The sequence below is a fragment of the Symphalangus syndactylus genome, chromosome 21 (genome assembly GCF_028878055.3).
Source record: "Symphalangus syndactylus isolate Jambi chromosome 21, NHGRI_mSymSyn1-v2.1_pri, whole genome shotgun sequence".
Lineage (NCBI taxonomy): Eukaryota > Metazoa > Chordata > Mammalia > Primates > Hylobatidae > Symphalangus > Symphalangus syndactylus.
This window is the reverse complement of record NC_072443.2, coordinates 68099194-68120236: the sequence shown is the minus strand read 5'-3', so window position 1 is coordinate 68120236 and position 21043 is coordinate 68099194. Positions and strand designations below refer to the sequence as shown.

The window sequence follows — 21043 nt, the reverse complement described above, 5'->3', positions numbered from 1 at the left end:
CCCACAAACTTCAGTAAAACAAATGAGGAATCTTTAACCCAAAAGTTCAGAGAGGGCATTGTATTTAAATTGTCCTAAAGTCCTTATATAATTCTAGAGGAAGGAATATAGGTCCAATTTAGACTCAGAAGTAAGGTGTGCATCTTAAAATTTATAGAGTATTTACACTAAAATTATAAGAAAAGGTATTATCACACTATGTGGTTGATGCGGGGGAAGAAAAAATAGAGAAAAAAAAGTAAGACAAGCAGAAAGAAAAAGAGATAGAAATAAATTCAAATATATCACAAATCAAAGATAAAAGTAAATAGAATAAATGCTAAGTTTAAAAAAAAAGCTATAAACTTTTTACAACACATCTATCTAAACCATAAGGATACAGAATTGTTGAAATGAAAAAGACAGAAAAGATATCCCAGACAAATGCTTTCCAAATGAAGGTAGGTACGACCATATTAACATCAGTCATAACAGACTTTATTTGTAAAAGCCTTCATGGAAATTAATTTACTAGACATATATAATATTAAAATGCATGAAGCAAAAATACAACTACAAAGAGAAATAGACAAATTCACCATAATAATGAGATATTAACATATCTTTTTCATTATTTTCTCACTCAAGCAGAGAAAAACATCAGTAAGCACATAGATTTAAAGAGTAAAATCACAAGCTCCATCTAATGAAAACATATAGAATATTGTAACTAAAACAGCAAAATGAGTTTTTTCATACACACAGGGTACAAGGTTATATTTGATGATATATTGGGCTATGAGGAAAATAACATGTAATTAAGTTAGAAATAATAAATAGAAAACTTAAAAAACATATCTTTGAAAACTAATAAATATATTTCTAAGTGAGTCTTAGGTCAAGTACCAACTGGTAAGGAAAACAGAATGTATTTTGAAGTGATGACAGTGAAAACTCTACATAACAAAACATGTTTAATGCAGTGAAAGCATTATTTAGAGGGATCTTTATCATTTTAAAGACATATTAGAAAAGCATAAAGGATGAAAATTAATGATCTTAGCTTATTAGGTAACATAATTTTAGGATAAAAATGAATGAGCTAATTTAAGTCAACAGAATAAACGAGTGAAGGGAGAAAATAGTATAAAAGCAGAAAATAAATTCAACAATGTGGTATGTAATCTTTGTAGTGAAAGTATCCATATTTATTAAAAAACAAAAAAATCTAGATAAACAGAAAATAAGTAAACTATTTCTATTTATTGGAAGAATCTATACAGTTAAAATGCTCATTCTCAATGGGTTGATATATAGAAGAATTGAAATCAAAACGCCTATAATTTAGTTTTTGTTTCTCTGTTTGCGGAATGTGACCAGCTGATTCAAAAATATATTTGACGAACAAAGGGTAAAATTCGGTAGAAATTCTTAAAGAATAACAAGTCATAGGGAATTCTTGTTTTCAGAAATCAAGATTCAGCTTAATTCAGGAATTAAGCCATTATGATTCTATGCAGGGTTACACAAATCAGAATAGCATAGCAAACCCAGAAACAAACCCTCACATATGTAAAAACAGTTGAGGGAATTAGCATGTTAGCATGGATCTCTCTCTCTCTCTCTGTCTCCCACTCTCTTTACTTTGAACTAAACATTGCGGAACAATTGATAATTCACACAGAGAAACATTTATATGGACTTCTACCTCATATCACATAAAAAATCATTCAGAGTGGATGACAGACTGAACAATGAAAGGAAAAAATGTTTTAAAAAGTTAGACTATTTGAACAATATGTTTATCACCAGGGTCATAAATACAGAGAAAGATTTCTTTTTCTTTCTCTTCTTTCTTTCTGGCTTTTTGGTTTGTTGGTTTGTTTGTTTGTTTGTTTTTGACAGGAACTTACTCCAGGTCAGGCTGGAGTGCGGTTTTGCAGTCATGGCTTCATGGCTCACTGCAGCCTTGAACTCCTGGGTTCAAGTGATCCTCCCACCTCAGCCTTCTGAGTAACTAGGACTACAGGCGAGTGCTACCATGCCTGGCCAATTTTTATTTTTATTTTTTTTTGTAGAGATGGGGTCTCCCTATGTTGCCCACGGTGGTCTTGAACTCCCAGCCTCGAGCAATCTTCCTGCCTCAGTGTCCCAAAGTGCTGGGATTACAAGCATGAGCCACCATGCCCAGCGTGGGATGATTTCTTTAGTCATATTAAAGCCTCATGAAGGAAATCATTAAGAATACGTTCTCCTACATTTGATTTTAGATCCTTTTTTTATTGAAAGACTCTAGGAAGAAAGTACAAACAAAAATAAGCCACAACTCAGAAAAAAATTATTGACAATGCATATAACGAAAAATAGTATGTATTGATAAATAATTTTACAAATCTTTAGAGAAAGAAAAATGACAAAGTGGGAACATATATAAACTTGAACCTCAGACTGGAGGGCCAGTAAAAATGTGAAAATGTGTTCAACATCTTTAGTTACCAGAAATAGAACTATTGTAACCCTAGTGATAAAAGCATTTGATCCTACCCAATTGGGAAATATCAGAAAATCCGAAAGTAAAAATTTTAGGTTGCAATATACATCCAACAGAATATGTATCCACTACTGATGACAGTCTAGTTTACTGCGTGATCTTTGGAAAACATTTTGTAATGCCTTCCTTAGTTGAAGATGCTCTTACTTATGACCAAACAATTCCATTCCCTCGCTCATGTGCGTGTGCCTCTTGTCCGTATGTACCAGGAAGATTTGTGGTCACATTGTTTGTATTTAAAAATATGCTGGTAAAAATACAACAGTCCGCTCAAAGTAGAATGGATCAGTGCATTGTGCTCTATTCATACCAAAAATACTACTCAATGGTGAATAAAACATCAAGAATATGTTGAGCAATAAAAGTAAATCTTGGAGAAAGTTTGAAATATGTAAAATTGACTACAATTTTGATTGGTATAATTTTATTGTAAAATTATAATGAAAAATAAGAGAATGATAAAAACAATATTCATGGCAGTAATTACCTGTAATGGAAGTAAAAATTGGAAAATGGAAGTGGGGTTTGAGATCAGCACCAGACAAAAAGGTGATGATGATATTCCTATTTTGTAAAATGGGTGGTAAGTGAATAGATTTCCATTGTATTTCTTTCTTTCTTTGTGTTTTTTTACATTTATTCTATAAACAATCGTTTTATATTCTTAAAATGAGTAAGTGTGGGCCGGGCGCGGTGTCTCACGCTTGTAATCCCAGCACGTTGGGAGGCCGAGGCGGGTGGATCATGAGGTCAGGAGATCGAGACCACGGTGAAACCCCGTCTCTACTAAAAATACAAAAAAAAAAAGTAGCCGGGCGTGCTGGTGGGCGCCTGTAGTCCCAGCTACTCGGAGAGGCTGAGGCAGGAGAATGGCGTGAACCCGGGAGGCGGAGCTTGCAGTGAGCCGAGATTGCATCACTGCACTCCAGCCTGGGTGACAGAGCGAGACTCCGTCTCAAAAAAAAAAAAAAAAAAAAAAAAATGAGTAAGTGTGAAGCACGCTGATTTGTTTCAAGTGGACATTTCTGTGTTACTGAGATATTTTAGCATCAGAGCAATGACATGTCAACCTGAAAATTGTCCTCAGGAGTTTGGATTTGAATTGACATTTGATAGGAAATGTCCATGAATTCTGGATTAGAAAGCATTGCCATGAAAGTTGTGGTTGATAATTGTTAAACTATATATTACATTTATATACTTAGCTGAAATAAGTTAAGACCAGAGAAAAGGACAGATTAAATATCTGTTGTAGGAGGCAAGTCATGAGGGTGATTCCTAACCTAAATTCTAGTGGTTGCTATGGAGACACAAAGGAAAAGGCAGCAGCTAGATCTATTGCAAAGAAAGGAATGGCAGAATTTGGTTTAAGATTCCGCAATTAAAGGATTTCAGGGTTTTTTTTTCTGTCATTGTCTAGGCAGACCAAGTGAAGACATGAACAATATAAGGATAATTCTGACCAGAATATGATATGAGAGTATTAAGAGCTGGGAGTTGGATCTGAGCTACATTGTTGGATAATTGCTCTTTTTTTTTTTTTTTTGCTGCTGCTGCAGAAAAGAGCAAAATAAATTAGGTTTCTTATGCATCATTTCCAGCCTCTCCTGAAATTACTTCATCATCTGACAGCTTTCTGCAACCATCTATATATTGAATAGTAACCCAACCCAATCCTTAGAAGTTTATAAATCAGAGACAATTTAAAGCTTCCTACAATCTTTGATCGATTCTTCTCTTAAACTGTAGAGAACTGGTTCTTCTCAAAGATTGATAGAAACTTTGTGATTCAAATGTTAGAGTTTCTACTTCCCAGTCTCCTGTTAACAAACAGAAACCTTTGTACACAATGTCCAGTTTTCTATTTTCAACAACATTGCAGTTAAGTTTCCTAGGGAAAGAGTGAAAGAAACAACAACGACAAGAACCAAACAAACAGAATGTACCATTTTTATATACTTGAAAAACAATTTAACTAAATGGATCATCCAAGACGTGGCATAGGGATTTTGTCGGTGAATTATTCAACAATCTTCCTGAAACTCCCATAATACACCAGCCACTTTCTAGTAATTTGGGATTTAACAGTGAATAAAAACAAATACTGTCCTCCAGAAATATACATCCTGTGCATGCATATGGTGATTGGGTCTGGAAAGGAAGGGAGCTACTCTCTTGCCTTCATTATCCAACTGTCAGTAAGGTTAAAATGATAGTATAGATAATCCTAATTTGACTGTTGAATACTCCTCACCCTTCAGTGCACAGATTAGATTTCTCCACTTAGCATTTCTGGCCTATCCCAGCCTAGATTATTTTTTTCCTTTTTTTGGGTTTTTAAACAACTTTTTTGTTTGTTTGTTTCTGTTTTGAGACAGAATCTTGCTCTGTTGCCCAGGCTAGAGTGCAGTGGTACAAACATGGCTCACTGCAGCCTCATCCTCCTGGGCTCTAGTGATCCTCCCACCTAAGCCGCCCCAGCAGCTGGGACTACAGGCATGTACCACCATGCCCAGCTATAAACAACTTTTTTGAAGTATAATTTACATATCATAAATTTTACTTGTTTTACATGTATAATTAATACTTTTTATACTTTATTTATTTATTTATTTATTTATTTATCTTAGAGATGGGGTCTTGCTATGTTGCCCACACTGGTCTCAAACTCCTGGGCTCAGGTGATCCTCCTGCTTCAGCCTCCTGAATAGCTGGGATTATTGGCACATGCCGCTGTGCCCAGCCAATGACTTTTTAGTAATTTTTTTAGTGAAATATCATTATAATCTAGTATTAAAACATTTCCATCACCACAGAAAGATTTCTTGTGCTCATTTGCAGTCACTCTCTGTTCTCATCTCCAGGCCTTAGGCAACCACCAATCAACTTTCTGCCTCTTTAAATGTACTTTTCTGGACATTTCGTATAAATGGAATCATGTATACGGTCTTTTTCGTATGTCTTCTTTCGCTTAGCATGTTTTGGAGGTTCATCCATGTAGTAGCATATATCAGTAGTTTGTTCCTCTGTATTGCTGAAGAGTATTTCACTGCGTGGATATCGTTTACTGTTAATCCATCCACTAGTTGATGAACATTTGAATTATTTCCGCTTTTGGCTATTATAAATAGTGAAGCTGCAAATTCTCTGAGGTTATTAAAGCGTTTAGTTGTGTACTGTTTGGGACAGTCTGTCGATTGTCATATGTATTCATTAGGATCCTTAAGAATGAGAAAAAATATCAGACTGTCATATCCTTCCTGTTCTGCATTGCCTTGTAGATGTCACAAGAATGCATATTATACTTTATTTCATTGATTTTTTGGTTGATAGGCTGAAGAATAAAAGAATGAATAAAAGTAACACTGCAATTTGCACATGCTATTAAAATAGTCTAAGAAATGGCTGACAAGGATGAAATCTTCTATATAATAATTTAATGAAAACTAATTAGAAATATTCATGTGCTAAGTTTCTACATTTGTGTTAACATAACTTCCTCAAATTCCTCAGGACAATTTCCTTAAGATAAACCCTGGCTTTTTAGCACTCTGATTTTGGAGGGGGAGTGTAGGAAACCTGAGTGTTGTAGCCTATGCTAAATTCTACTAATAAGTGCAAATCAACAAAAAAAGATCAATTTGTTCAGTTAAGGGTGCAACTTTGAATTCTAAAGCTTTAATTAAGTTCGAGGATTTTACTCTGATTCACCAAAGTATGTGAATGCCTGGAATGAAATGGGCTGAATTGGGTGTCCTTCCTTAGCATGAATTCGTTATGAGCTCATGGACTGAAAGCCAGTGTTATTTCTCTGTAGTCGTAAGTGGATTAATGGGGTACTCTGCAGGAAATGGGAATCAATTAAATCTCTTTACCAACAGAAACTGGAGTTAGGGGTGATAAAGTATGTGCACTCAGTAGCATGCATTTGTGACAATGATGGCAGACTGAGCAATTTGCCAAGCATATTTAAGTGAAACGTATGGCACTCGAAATCTCACCAGGCCAGTCCTGTAAACAGAGTGCCAAGTCAAAATAGATAAAGCTTTTTGGTATAGGAAGATTCGTCCAATGATGGAAAAAGGGGAAATAATTCAATAAACAAATCATATGTTCTACATGAAATGAACAGGATTTTCTTCCCTCTGTTCTTCCATATCTTCTGAAAATGTTAATTCAAATAATTGCACAAAATCACAGAAGTTGTTGAGATGCAGGCTATAGAGAAAATCAGGAGCAGCAGCAGCAGAAAATTCCCTGTCCCTTTGCCCACCTTGTCTCTATGTATTTGGCTGTACCATGCAAAGTGAAAATATTTGAGGAGTAGCCAATATGTATTGAATAATTTTTAAGTGCTTGGTCCTATTTTAGTTGATATATGTGAAATATTTAAATTTCAACATAAATCAAATGAGTTAGTTGTTATTACATTTCCCATCTATGAATGAGGACACTGAAACATATTAAGTAGCAGATTCAAAGATCACATAGGAAGAGATGAAGCCAGGACTCGGGCCCAAGCAGCTGACTTCAGTGTTTATGGATAATCTGATGCTACATGGTGTTGTCTATACTTTGAGACTCAGGTAACACATGCTATAGATGAGCAAAAAGGCATTGTGCTTCTTTGTTGAACGTACCTTGATGCTAGATTACAGTATCATCTAGAAATAGGAAAATATAAGGAAACCTTCTGTTTTGTTCCTTGAGTGCCAGAGAAAGATAATCTGTAGTGTTGCATAACATGGTAGCAATGAAAATGCGTGTTTTTTGTTTTTTGTTTTCATCGAAGTGGTTAGTTAGCATGAATTGTATTTAGTTAAATTTCCCTGATGCCATTTCACTACTACTCTTCACTATCAAGCATGTTGGCATGATGGGATTACACAGCTTAGGTTTTATTATATCTCTACCTTTAAGAAGCTTCTATCCTGGTGAGGTGTTTGAGGAGCCTAGAGAGATGAATTCAAAGGATTCCAAGACGCCAAAGGAAAACAAAATGAGATACAGAAAGGTAAAATATTGGTCTGAATCTTTGTAACCAGTTAGTTTTCTAGTGCCTGGGCTAGAACCTAGTTTATGCTTTAGGATATCTTATAGATATGAATTCTGTTTTCAGAAGTCTTCTTTATTTCATGAATGAAGATGCTATTTTTCTGTATATTATGTTGAAATAATTGGGATGATGAGTTTTCAAAACTCATTGACAGCACTTGAAGTCATAGAGCTGTAAATTTTGTATTTGCAGGTTGGTTATGCCTTGATAGTTGTGGTAATAAGACTCATGTGCAGCTAACTTGTCTGTAGGAAAGTTTTTCCGTGATAGATTTTGACTGGGGAAGTTTTCAAAAACCTAGATGTGAATATATTTGAATGTCACTTACACCCTTGGTGTTAGTTGTTGCTAGAAATCTGTCTATGACACTGAATAATAAATGTGAAAGCCTAATGGAGAAGAGTGAAAAGATAGATGCTGTGATACGCTTGCTTTGCTGATGCAAATAGATTAATAGTGGCATTAGATAGAAAGGAAATTGATCTCATCTAGACTTGGTTATAATGGGATTTCCAAATATTCTCTTTTTTTTTTTTTTTTTTTTTTTTTTTTTTTTTTTTTTGAGACGGAGTTTTGCTCTGTCACCCAGCACCCAGGCTGGAGTGCAGTGGCGCGATCTCGGCTCACTGCAAGCTCCGCCTCCCAGGTTCACGCCATTCTCCTGCCTCAGCTTCCCGAGTAGCTGGGACTACAGGCACCAGCCACCACGCCCGGCTATTTTTTTTGTATTTTTTTTTAAATTATACTGTAAGTTCTAGGGTACATGTGCACAACGTGCAGGTTTGTTACATATGTATACATGTGCCATGTTGGTGTGCTGCACCCATTAACTCGTCATTTACATTAGGTATATCTCCTAATGCTATCCCTCCCCCCCTCCCCCCACCCCACAACAGGCCCCGGTGTGTGATGTTCCCCCTCCTGTGTCCATGTGTTCTCATTGTTCACTTCCCACCTATCCCACCTGTGAGTGAGAACATGCGGTGTTTGGTTTTTTGTCCTTGCGATAGTTTGCTGAGAATGATGGTTTCCAGCTTCATCCATGTCCCTACAAAGGACATGAACTCATCCTTTTTCATGGCTGCATAATATTCCATGGTGTATATATGACACATTTTCTTAATCCATTCTATCGTTGTTGGACATTTGGGTTGGTTCCAGGTCTTTGCTATTGTGAATAGTGCTGCAATAAACATACGTGTGTATATGTCTTTATGGCGGCATGATTTATAATCCTTTGGGTATACACCCAGTAATGGGATGGCTGGGTCAAATGGCATTTCTAGTTCTAAATCCCTGAGGAATTGCACTGACTTCCACAATGGTTGAACCAGTTTACAGTCCTACCAACGGTGTAAAAGTGTTCCTATTTCTCCACATCCTCTCCAGCACCTTTTTTTTTTGTATTTTTAGTAGAGACGGGGTTTCACCGTGTTAGCCAGGATGGTATCGATCTCCTTACCTTGTGATCCGCCTGCCTCAGCCTCCCAAAATGCAAACATTCTTGAAGTTCTGCTTAGGTAGACTGTTAAGTGCAAGTTGATTCTGATCCCTTTGCAGAGAGACCATTCAGGATCAAGTCCAGTCTTGTTGAAACAAAGTTAAGTGATTTTTGGTTTTGGTGTTGATGAAGTACCCTTGTGAAATATATTGGCAAGATAAAGGAGTGTAATTACCTCATTTACATAAAAAATTATTTTTTTAATTTACTTTTAGAAGTATTACTGTTGTCCAAACTCAACAATGCTAATGTTTATCACCAGATAAACACAGTAAATGCCACTGGTTGGATTTATTTTTAAATGGAGTCGTTTGTTTATTTGAATTGAGGTAGACTTTATGTCTGCTGTTGTGTTATAGTAATTAAATTTCACATTTATCTGTGAATGTTAAAATTTTCACTTTTTATCATGCCATCATACTGACTAAATAGTTTCAAAGTCAAAGGATAAGACATAAAAAAATCCTGAAAAATTAATGCCATTTATCTCTTCTAAAACCTTAAATTTATTGATGTATAAGTATGCATCCCTGTTTTCCAATATTCATTTTGTATTTAGTTAAAAGCTGTTCTGAAGATTTATGGCATGCGATAGCAGTTTTGGTAGAGTTATAAATTTTCTTTTCTTTTTTATTGTTGGTGCCTTAGAAGCCAGTTGAATTATAAATTTACATTTTCAGAATTAGAATTGTATAATCTAGATTTAATTAATGCAAGGATGATAATGCTTCACTGGCTGTACTATCTGTTCGAATTGCTAGATTTTTTTGAACTCTCTCAGGGAGGAGCTTTCCAAAGCTAGGGATTTATACATCTTATTAATTAACTACTGTACAATAGATATTATCCAGTGAACTGTGTATTCATATTAGGCACTGTATAGTTTGCTTGTTATCAAAGTGGATTACATGCCCTTTCCATTTTCTAATCAATATTTTATTTCCTCTGCTGCCTCTTGTATCTGAGTATAAATAGATTCACCAACTACCTAACAGCACCACTGACTTCAATGCCAGTGTTTACTTGGCTTAAGTTATAGTGAATAAAACTAAATAAGTGGTTTGAATTTGGAGATTTGGGTACATAAACGTTTTGTATATTACTATGCCTTATGTCTATAAGGTGTACTTTCTGCAAAATGTTTTCCATAACATTTGCTGTCAATCAAAGCCAAGGCTTTACCAAGTAGCTGGTATGATATTTTATCTACAAGCTCTTAATGTAGTGAATATACTAAACATACCTTCCTGACTTTTGAGGGAAATTTCATGCTACCTATAGCAAAAATGTGATTCAAAGATGGTTGCTATTTCAAAAATGTTTCCAGAGACTTTTTAAAAGGAATCTCCTAGAATGAACTGAGCAAGAGGAAATCCACTAAAAGACTGTCACATGGCTGAATGTATAAAGAGACCCAAAGTCTGCTTTCCAAAATTGCAAAGGCAGTGTATAACCACACCGCCCCCTGCAATGTTAAGACTTGAAAGGTCCTTGAATTTAGACAAAAAGCAATTCACTGTAACCAGCTGGTGCATCGATAAGAGAAATGTCAGCAAATTCCCTCAACCTCTAAAGGCATGGATGGGGGTTGAGGGGCTATAGGACAAATATATACGAAGTGCACAAGGCTTCTCAAGAAGAAATTTTATGGTAAATGAGTAAACCTTTAGATTTCCAAGAACAATGAAAATCGGCTGTGAATCATAATTTAAGAATGAAATACACAAGTAGAATACCTTTTAATGAATTCCATCAAGTTGGGACTGTTATAAATGCCTTCCTAAGATCCTTCGCCTCCACAAAAGACTGTGTAATTCTATAATGCAAATTCCCCCAACAAAAGTTGAAAGACATCAATGTAATGCTCAGGAAGAATACATTTTGAATATCCTTATAAATATCAATAATTTCTATAAAAATATTAAACTTTGGTGTTAGATTTCAAATTCTGCACAATTCTGACTTATATTCTGATTATAACTGCATTTCTCTTTTAAGAAATTGACTCCAATGTGGGGAGGACACAATAGGTTGAAATATTGACAAGTCTGATTTCCTACATCAATTCCGTTTCATTTAAATTTTTATTTACTGGGAGTAATTTCAATATGGATGGCCCTTTTTGCAACTTAAAGTTGTCAAATTTGGCTTTTCATTGCATTCTTACCATTTTCTCCATATGGGCTTAGAAGTTTTTATTTAGTGTGGTTAATGCACTGAATGGAATATTTGCCAGTCACATTCAAGGCCTTCCCAATAAAGCGAGAGAGGAGAATAAGTAACTGCCCAAAGTGAAATCAGTGTTTGGAGAAAAAGATTTCACATCTATCAAAGCTAAAGCAAGAAAATCCTGTGACTCTGGGTTTATATCTCTGCTCAGAGAAATATGCACAAGTATGTTATTGCCTTATTGTTGTCACATAACAAAAACATTATTGTCTGGGGTTTCAAAATGCAGAAATATTTTTAAAGTCGTGTAAAGATGCACACCAGTTTCTTAATAGTATTTATCTCTGCAGGGGAGATGTAAGAACCAGGATCTGTAGCATAGAATTTATTTAAATTGCTCAATTTTGGAAAAAAAAATGTATTAAAGTATTTGTTGTTATAGTCAAAGTTAATTTTAAAATAACACATTAAAATGATTTTTTACACCAGGTGTTCCAAAATTCCCAAAAGAAAAAATTGACCCTCTTGAAGTGGAGGAGGGAGATCCAATTGTCCTCCCATGCAATCCTCCCAAAGGCCTCCCACCTTTACACATTTATTGGATGAATATTGGTAAGTAATGCTCCGTTCCATCAAAAAAGGGGGACATTTTAATTCTATCCATCATATCAATAACGTAATGAATCCAAAGACAAAATAAAAAATAAAGATCTCTTAACTTTTTTCATATTTGAAGAGGAGATGCTACTAATATGATAAGGTTTGTCTATGAAGACAATACTTCTTATATTTCAAACAGTGCACTTACCTTTGGAATATAGATCATGTGAAAGCTGAGGATGACATGGGTTTGTGTTGCTAGCTTCATCTTTCTATTTTAGTAATGCTCTACCTGCTAATTGCAGTCACCCACCAAGAAATTAGTATTAACTTTTTTGCTTAATTTTCTAAAAGGTTTGCTGACTCTGATCTGAAATTCTAGCTTTGTAAAGTCTACTTCTGGCATATGCCTTAGCAGTGCTCTCTACATGTTTTCTCATTGTGAACCATAGAGAAAAATGCTATTTGTACAGCACTCAGAAGAAAGCAAATGAAGCTACTCTTAGGTACAGCCAATTGTTCCAGACGTCAGTTCCCCTAGAACCTTCCAGGCTGCAACCAGAACAGGGAGATGAATATCACAGATAAAACTTTTGGAGAGCTTTTTGTTTTTTCTTTTTAAATCATGTTTTAAATAAATGTGATTCTCAGAAAATACAAGTGATAATTAGGTCATTGTCTGCATTGATCGGTTTTCAGTTAAGCCAATTCAGATTCATAGAGCAGAGGTGGAGACCAAGATGGTAAACGGAGTTTACCACTGTTTGTCTACCAGCGGGCTTCTTTTGTTAATGGTAAAAAGTATGCTCCCAAGGGTTTTGCTGTTGTTTTTGTTTTGTTTTGTTTTCCTTTTTGCTCATTTTTCCTGTAGTAAGACCAGACTTGAGAGGAATTAAAGAGCAAACAGGAAAAATCAAATGAAATAATAATGTAAAAGAAAATGAAAAAGGAAGATGAAGCACAATAAGGGATAATTGCCCTTTTCAATGGCAAGATATCTCTTTTCAGAATTAGAACACATCGAACAAGATGAAAGAGTATACATGAGCCAAAAGGGAGATCTATACTTCGCAAACGTGGAAGAAAAAGACAGCCGCAATGATTACTGTTGCTTTGCTGCATTTCCAAGATTAAGGACTATTGTACAGAAAATGCCAATGAAACTAACAGTTAACAGTTGTAAGTCTAAATAATTTATTGTTTCATCATGTATGCTGAATGCAAATGTGTCTGTAATTTCCTTCTGGCTGAAGCCATTTAAAGCTGGGTTGATATTTTCTGCCATTGTTCAGTTCAACTCTAGAGACTTCTTCCAGATGAAATAGACATCTGCAGCTGCAGATCCACAGTAGCTGTGTGTCTCACAGCCAGGAAATCAAATCTCAATTCACAGGACAAATGTATTTCATCTGACGTCTGCAGGATCTTGTCATTTTCAGTGGATGAAATATACAATGAAATTCCAGGGTTTTCTAAGCAAATCTTGGGCATTGATTCACTGTGATCTTGGATAAACTGGCAGACTGAAAATGGGGGAGAAAACAACAGAGGCAAAAAAAAGGAATTTTGTATCACCAAATTGGCAAACTCAATTGAATCGCTCCTTTCCCTACTTGATTCTGCAGATGCCAGCCTGGGTTCCCAAATGGGAAAAGTAATTAGAGGGAGGAAGAACCATAAGATTCAAAGGGAAGAAATAATCCCCAACAGTTTGCTGAGTGAATAATTGGCCCTGGTATAGTTGAAAGTTGGCATTACCATTTCATTGTTTAATTTGGTCCATGATTTTTTCATTTTTATATGTAGATATGCCATGCCAGGGCTTCACTATAACATTCTTCTAGTAGCCTCAGTTCTCTTTAATGGAGCTGTAACTTGAATCTTGTCCAACTGGATTCATCTGTGGTAATTCAAGATTAAACTTACTATAATTATTTTCTGTGTAAAACTATATTCCCAAGGGCAATGTTCTAGTGAAGCATGGTTCTACATCATTTTGTAATTTTTCTAAGACAAAAATATGACTTTTCATTCTTTATTGATATCAGCATCCATCATTATGTTTGTGTTTTTTTCCTTCCATTTTTTTATTTCAGTAAAGCATGCTAATGACTCAAGTTCATCCACAGAAATTGGTTCCAAGGGTAAGTTGAACCCATGTGGAGTGTTGGCATTTGTTTATAGATCATTGTCTTCTCAGATTTTGAATTTTTTCTTTAATCTCCTCTTAAGTTTATTACAATACTGTTATTATGAAAAACATCTTAACTTAGAGGGTTCTATTGCCCCCCATTCCTTCTTAAATATAGGCAAAGGGAGGGATTTTTATAAATATATAACTATATAAATATAATGAAATACTTATATATAATCCATTGAATAGATAGATAGAGATATTTAATGGAGTAATTATTTTGGATCTCCCAAACCGTCTCTTATGGTATATAAGGTTGATACTTTTACAGAAAGAAAAGAAATGGTTAAGTGTCAAAAGACGTAGAGAAAACACTGAGTTTAAGAAAGTTAAGTGAATTTTTTCTTGCAAGCCTTCTTGAAATATTTGACATGCAACTGCACATTGTAACTTTCTGAGAAAGAAACAGTTTGTAGCATTTTTCAAGCTCATGTGTCTATGTGATCTTTTTATTCAATTCTTTTCCCCATAGAACGTCTACCAGAACTTGTGTTCTATGGAAAATGCCTGAGTAAATCTGAGTTGTATAGCAGGCGAGTTCTCTATAATGAGAAGAGTCATTTACACAATTGCAGCAAATATTCTCTATAAAATGTGGACCAGTGATAACTTAAGATACCTTATATACTTGCAAGTTCAGTGGAGGAGGATGTAAGCTCCTTTTGAAGAACCGTCAGTTTTAAGGTGGACTGATTCATCCCCAACATCATTTCCTTTGAGATTAACAACTCAAACATATATAGTGCTATATTTTCACAGCACTCAATGAAAAATCATTGCACATAGTACATATTCAACAATTATTTTTCAAAAAATAAACACGAAGTATAGAAGACTGTCTACTGCTTAAGTCCCTTTGAAGAGGGAAGTCTCCTAATTTGCCATTGTATTTGAAAAGTATTCTTAAGAAAATAAGAAATGGGACATTTCAATATGCACGTAGTAAGGATGCTTGCTAATCATTTCCTAAAACTGTGTTTTTCTTTAAGGAACTGAGACTACAGGTAGAGTTGCCAAATTCTATTCTTGATAAATTCATAGATGCCTAGTATCTACCACAGCCTTCCTCAGTGAGAATTTCTGGGTACAGGAGTGAGGAAGCTGTTTTTAGCAGAAACCTTATTAAATTCTTAGGCAATTTAAATTGGCCGGGCGCGGTGGCTCACGCCTGTAATCCCAGCACTTTGGGAGGCCGAGGTGGGCGGATCACGAGGTCAGGAGATCGAGACCATCCTGGCTAACATGGTGAAACCCCATCTCTACTAAAAATACAAAAAAATTAGCTGGGCGAGGTGGTGGGTGCCTGTAGTCCCAGCTACGCGGGAGGCTGAGGCAGGAGAATGGCATGAACCCCAGGGGGCGGAGCCTGCAGTGAGCCGAGATGGCGCCACTGCACTCCAGCCTGGGTGAAAGAGCGAGACTCCGTCTCAAAAAAAAAAAAAAAAAAAAAAACAAAACATAAACATAAAGTCATTGCACATGACATGATTAAAGTATAGAATATAAAATCATAGATTTTCAATTAAGGACTTCTGTTTGACCTTCTGAGTTAGCAGATATGGTATAAATAATAACATTTATAAAATTTGGCAGTGCTACACTCAGTAAAAACATATGAGGGACAACCCATGCTTCATGGTAAGAGAGAAGAGGAGTCTATTTAAATGGAAATATGTGGAAATGTGTATAGAACACACACACGCACAAATTCATGTGTGTCGGATTTTTTGTTTTAAGAAAGATGTAGTGTCACAGAATTTTAGGTATATTAATTTGAAAAAATTGTGACTTTTCTTTTCTATTGTGTAGCAAATTCCATCAAGCAAAGAAAACCCAAACTGCTCTTGCCTCCCACTGAGAGTGGCAGTGAGTCTTCAATTACCATCCTCAAAGGGGAAACCTTGCTGCTTGAGTGTTTTGCTGAAGGCTTGTGAGTAACCTGACTGTCGCTCATGACTTTGTCCATCCAGTTCTGTAAAGAATAAGACATCAGGCACATTAAGACTGTGCTTGCAAAGATATTTTAAAATTATTTCCTTAAAAAAATTAAATTCTGCCGGGTACTGCAGATATTCTGCTCAGCACAGTTATCCCAGGTACTTAAGAGGCTGAAGCAGGAAGATTGCTTGAGCCCAGGAGTTTGAGGCTGCAGTGAGCTATGAGAATGCCATTGCACTAAAACCTGGATGACAGAGCAAGACCTCATCTAAAATAAAATTAAATTAAAATTAATAAAATAATTAATAATAATAAATTCTGTTGTTATATCTCTGGAGGAAGTCATTTGTACTTCACTCTACAGACTTCAGGCAGTAACAGGTTCATAAAATTAGATCTGTCTGTCAATTTATGATATTGTGGATGGAGGGGATGATGACAACATTCTCCTTAGTTAAGTTTAAGAAGCATGAGGTTGTTGATAGTCAACCCCTCTGTTTTGGTGCTGAATTTTCTCTCTATGCTACACTATCTTGCCCCACTCCGGTTTGCTATGTTACTTACTAAATCTGCTCCTTTTCAGGTTCCAAGGAGCCCTATTTATCTATTTTTATCCTGCTGCCCTTTGCACACATGGAGGTCCAGACCATGTAATTTAAGAGAGTTTTACATCAAAATCTAATTAAGTGAACTTTCTTTACACCTGAAAAAGCAATCCATTTATTTATTTATTTATTTATTTCTTACTTATTATTTTTTGAGACAGGGTCTCACTCTGTCACCCATGCTGGAGTGCAGTGGTGCAATCTCAGCTCATTGCAACCTCTGCTTCCTGGGTTCAAGCAATTCTCCTGCCTTAGCCTCCTGAGTAGCTGAAACTACAGGTGTGCACCACCACGCCTGGCCAATTTTTTATATTTTTAGTAGAAACAGGGTTTCAACATGTTAGCCAGGAAGGTCGATCTCCGGACCTTATGATCCACCTGAGTTGGCCTCCCAAAGTGCTGGTGTTATAGGCATGAGCCACCAGGCCCAGCCCGCAATGCACTTTTTTAAACCCTCCAAGAAAACCCTAAAGGACCTCACTTGGTCACCTCTTAAAATTGTTCCATTTATTAACTACTGTTAAGTACATGTAAACAGGGACCATGTTATTTAATATTTAATCATACAGGGTCTCCTATTTTTACCACTATCCTTCCGAACTTAACGGTCCTTCCCTACCATTGAGGGTACTTTGGGAAAATGCATTCCAGCTTCCTAGCACCTGAGTTTACTCATTTGAAATATAATCTGTTTGTAAGCTAAGGGCTTTGGGGACTCTAGTTAGTGGACTAGGATTTGAAATTCAAAAAATCATATTCATTCATAATTTAGAGTACATTCTGAACGACTGGTTTAGAAATGGAGCAGATTTTATTGGTTTTGCAGCCCCTAAGCTTTGTAAATTTCTCTTTCCATCCACCAAAAATATCAAAGTTGCTTGTCTGTCTTCAACTCCCGATGTGTATTTACATAAATTAGTTGGAAGTACTATGACACAGACTGTTTGGAATGTTTGGTCTGTGTGTTATTTTAGAAGAGGAAAGTCTCATGTTGAGTTTGAATCGTGATGGCAACAACCTGCTCTACTGGTTGTATTTGTACATGTTTACAGTGGTAGAAATTAAATTCTTGCAGAGTTCATCACTATATTGAGTTGGGCAGGGTGACCCTTTCAGTAATTCTTTTTTCTTATTTCCCACAAATGCCTTCATTGACCTCTTGGATTGACTAGCAACTGCGCAGAATGTCTTCAAAATAATGAAATGCTCTCATGTGCTTTTTAGAAAATGAAGAGTCATGAAGGAATACATAAAAATAGAGTGGATGAAAATATACGTTGTTGTGAGGACATGAAAATTCTTGATGTGCTATCCTAAGAATTTTCACCTGAAGTACTTTCTTCTTACTCATACTGATTTTGTGTTGGGTAATCCTGTCTGATCTGGGTCCTCTCTCAGAAGATGATACATTTTTAAAAAGTTTTTGGGTCCTTTAAAAAACTTTTTCTAAGAAATTTTCAAGCCATTAACCTCCTATAGTAACAAAAATAATTATAATTAAGGTATTATACTATTATTTTGTGCCAAGCACTATATTTGGGTCTTTGAAAACCAGTCTAATTGTCTAATACATTTTACTTGAAAGAATAAAGTAAAATGATTATCTGTAAGTGTCAGGTGAACATGAGATATAATTTATTTCAAGATAGGTCTATATCTTGGCAAGAATTTCCCGCTATATTCTTGCAAGTGTTTTTCATTTCCTTTTGTTCTAAATTTAAGGGACATTTACCAACAGTATCTGAACAAATGTGTTTTGAGGGAAAACTTATAAAATGGCCATAGGTGGACTCGTGCACTGCTCAAATAGCTTTTTTTTTTTCTGTTTTGTAAATTCATGGGTTTAAAGTAGGTGTAATTCTTTCGCAAGATACTACTTTATAAATAGAGAAATATACAAATAAAAGTTGGCCAGACAAGGGCCTAAAAAAAATTGAGATTATGAGGTAGTGTATTTTGTGTGCAAAAAGGTATTAAGCAATATATTTTCCCTCAAAACACATTGCTTAAATGCTGTTAGTAAATGTTCTTTAAAAAAAAAAAAGGCAGGAGGTATAAAAAATTGGCAAGAATAGAGCTGGAAGTTTTTGCCATGCTACAGATGTATCCTGAGATTAAATTATATCTCATTTTCACATAATGCTTTAGATAATTATTTTACTTTATTCTTTCAACTAAATGATATTAGAAAATTAGACTAGTTTTCAAAGACCCAAAGACTAGGGAGTCCGGGAGATCTTGCTGAAAGTGAGTTACTTGCTCTATTAAAGGATGGACTCATGAAAAAAATCCTGTTTTAGGGGAACTGAGTTCCAGAGCAGCCTATAACTTGGCAAATTGTCATTTTGACAGGTGGAGTGAAAAGCCAGCAGTTAGGAGACTTGGGCTATGCATCCTCTTAGGTGGTGTGCTCAGAAAGCCAACAGCTAATATACTCTCACATCTGTCTGCCCAGGCATCATTACCATTTCCTACACAAGTGTGCCACGTGCTCTTAGCCCTGGTAAAATATAAGATTATTATTCCAGGCTGCACAGCACGTTAGTATTTGAGCCTTGAAGAAGGAAAAGAGTAGATATATATAGATTAAAGAGCCTTCATCTTTACCTCCAATTTTTTTTGCATAAATAACTGAGTTATTCTAACCACAACCCATCAATACAAATAATTTGAGAATATTGACACACACGATTTCAAGGAATTGCTCAATTATTACATAGTAACTAATGGGCAACTTGACAGGAAGCATATATTCTAAGACTATAGAGTTAGGAAGGACATAGGTTGAAAAGCACAAAATAATAGAACACACTGATAAAAAAGGAACAAGTTTAGAGTAGACAAATATTAGTTGTGGCATATCATTTATTGCTCCAGTGAGCTTAAGAAATTAATTTATTGGAGCTTCAGACTCCTTACTGTTAAATGATTACAATAATGCCCATCTTTAGAATGTACCAAATAACCTACAGCTATTAATATAAGAAGAAATATGGAGAGGAAAAGTGTAGCATCAATAAAATTAGCAAAGTTGTTTCTTCTACTCACTTATAGAGCCTGACTGGGGAAGAGAAAAAGACAGTCATCCTTCATCTAGAATCCACCCTTTATGCTTTCCACATAATTTTTAAATCAAATGAGTCACAGAGGGTATGACTTCTGCACTTGTCTGGTTTTCATGAGGAGGGATTTTTCTTAATGTAGCTGCCTTGACTCACCAGTCCTATCTTCCTCCTTACTAAGGTGGGGAAAGTTATCATGCTGGTGTGTAACAAGTTATCACGCTGGTTTTGTTCTTTACTTTCCTGTTGGTTTTGACTGGGTGAGCTAATCTTTTGCAAGCGCTAAGCAAGGGAAGATTTGGTTCATTCCTCCTTTCCTCTACTCCCCACAAAGGTGAGAACGTGATCCAGGAGGCAGCATCTGTGCTACAGATTCCAGCTTGTCCTAGAGTAGGCTGTTCATGGGTCTAATCAACACGTCTAGCTTTCACACAGGAAACACATTCTCCATTATCAGCGTCATAGGATTAAAGGGGAAACTTCTCTCTGCTGACTGTTAGGTCCTACTTTACTGTGTTTTACACAAACAGGGAATAGGGCTGTTATCACTGGCTGCCTCAAACCACCCACAGGGAGATTTTCACACTTGGAAAATATCTTGGTAATATTATTTCAATGAGCTTCAACTATTTATCCTTCACCCAGCCACACCTAGTCAGCACTTACATGTAGTTAGCCCTTGTAATAGAGGAGAGAGAAGATTTCCAAGGAGACAGACCATTAGAGGAACTTTCAGTGAAAGAGACTTGCTTCAACACCAGTGTTCACTATTGATGGTGGTGGGTGTGTCTGCCCAGTGGTAAGGATGATGTGATTCAGTAGAATATGAGCACATATGTAAAAGCAACTTGATAAAGGATGTGTCCTGAGGTTTTCTTTGTATTTTACTTTCCATTTAAAAAAAATGTTTATTTATTTAATTATTTTTTGCAGGCCAACGCCACAGGTTGATTGGAACAAAATTGGTGGTGACTTACCAAAGGGGAGAGAAACAAAAGAAAATTATGGCAAGACTTTGAAGATAGAGAATGTCTCCTACCAGGATAAAGGAAATTATCGCTGCACAGCCAGCAATTTCTTGGGAACAGCCACTCATGATTTTCATGTTATAGTAGAAGGTACCTTTCCCATGTTGGTGTATTTTCAAAAAACTTTTACATGTAACTTTCTACATGTAGTAGGCCTTGCTTCTAAATCATACATGTTAAAACAGGTCAACAGTTTCAACTTTTAATTGTAGTGTGGGCACTGAATTATATTACACTTCAATTAAGCAGGTTTGTCATGTATGCCCCAAAATGACATAGACGGGACAAATGACAAGAGAAGATCTCATGTTAGGGATTAAACACAGACAGTTTACATGATTTATTCAAATAGTCATTAAA

The 21043-nt window shown here is 35.8% G+C and overlaps 1 protein-coding gene across 12 annotated transcripts in view; it reads left to right on the top strand.

The window, feature by feature from the left end:
• Positions 1 to 21043, top strand: part of CHL1 (cell adhesion molecule L1 like) — a 214700-nt gene that overhangs the window by 134230 nt on the left and 59427 nt on the right. For 10 of the 12 annotated variants that reach the window (XM_055259522.2, XM_063630735.1, XM_063630733.1 and 7 more), the window contains 5 exons: positions 11746 to 11868; positions 12865 to 13035; positions 13953 to 14000; positions 15860 to 15980; positions 20589 to 20773. In XM_055259522.2, coding sequence (XP_055115497.2) covers positions 11746 to 11868; positions 12865 to 13035; positions 13953 to 14000; positions 15860 to 15980; positions 20589 to 20773 — 648 coding nt within the window. The remainder of the gene's footprint in view (positions 1 to 11745; positions 11869 to 12864; positions 13036 to 13952; positions 14001 to 15859; positions 15981 to 20588; positions 20774 to 21043) is intronic. The other 2 variants (XM_055259527.2, XM_055259526.2) reach the window with 1 other exon arrangement.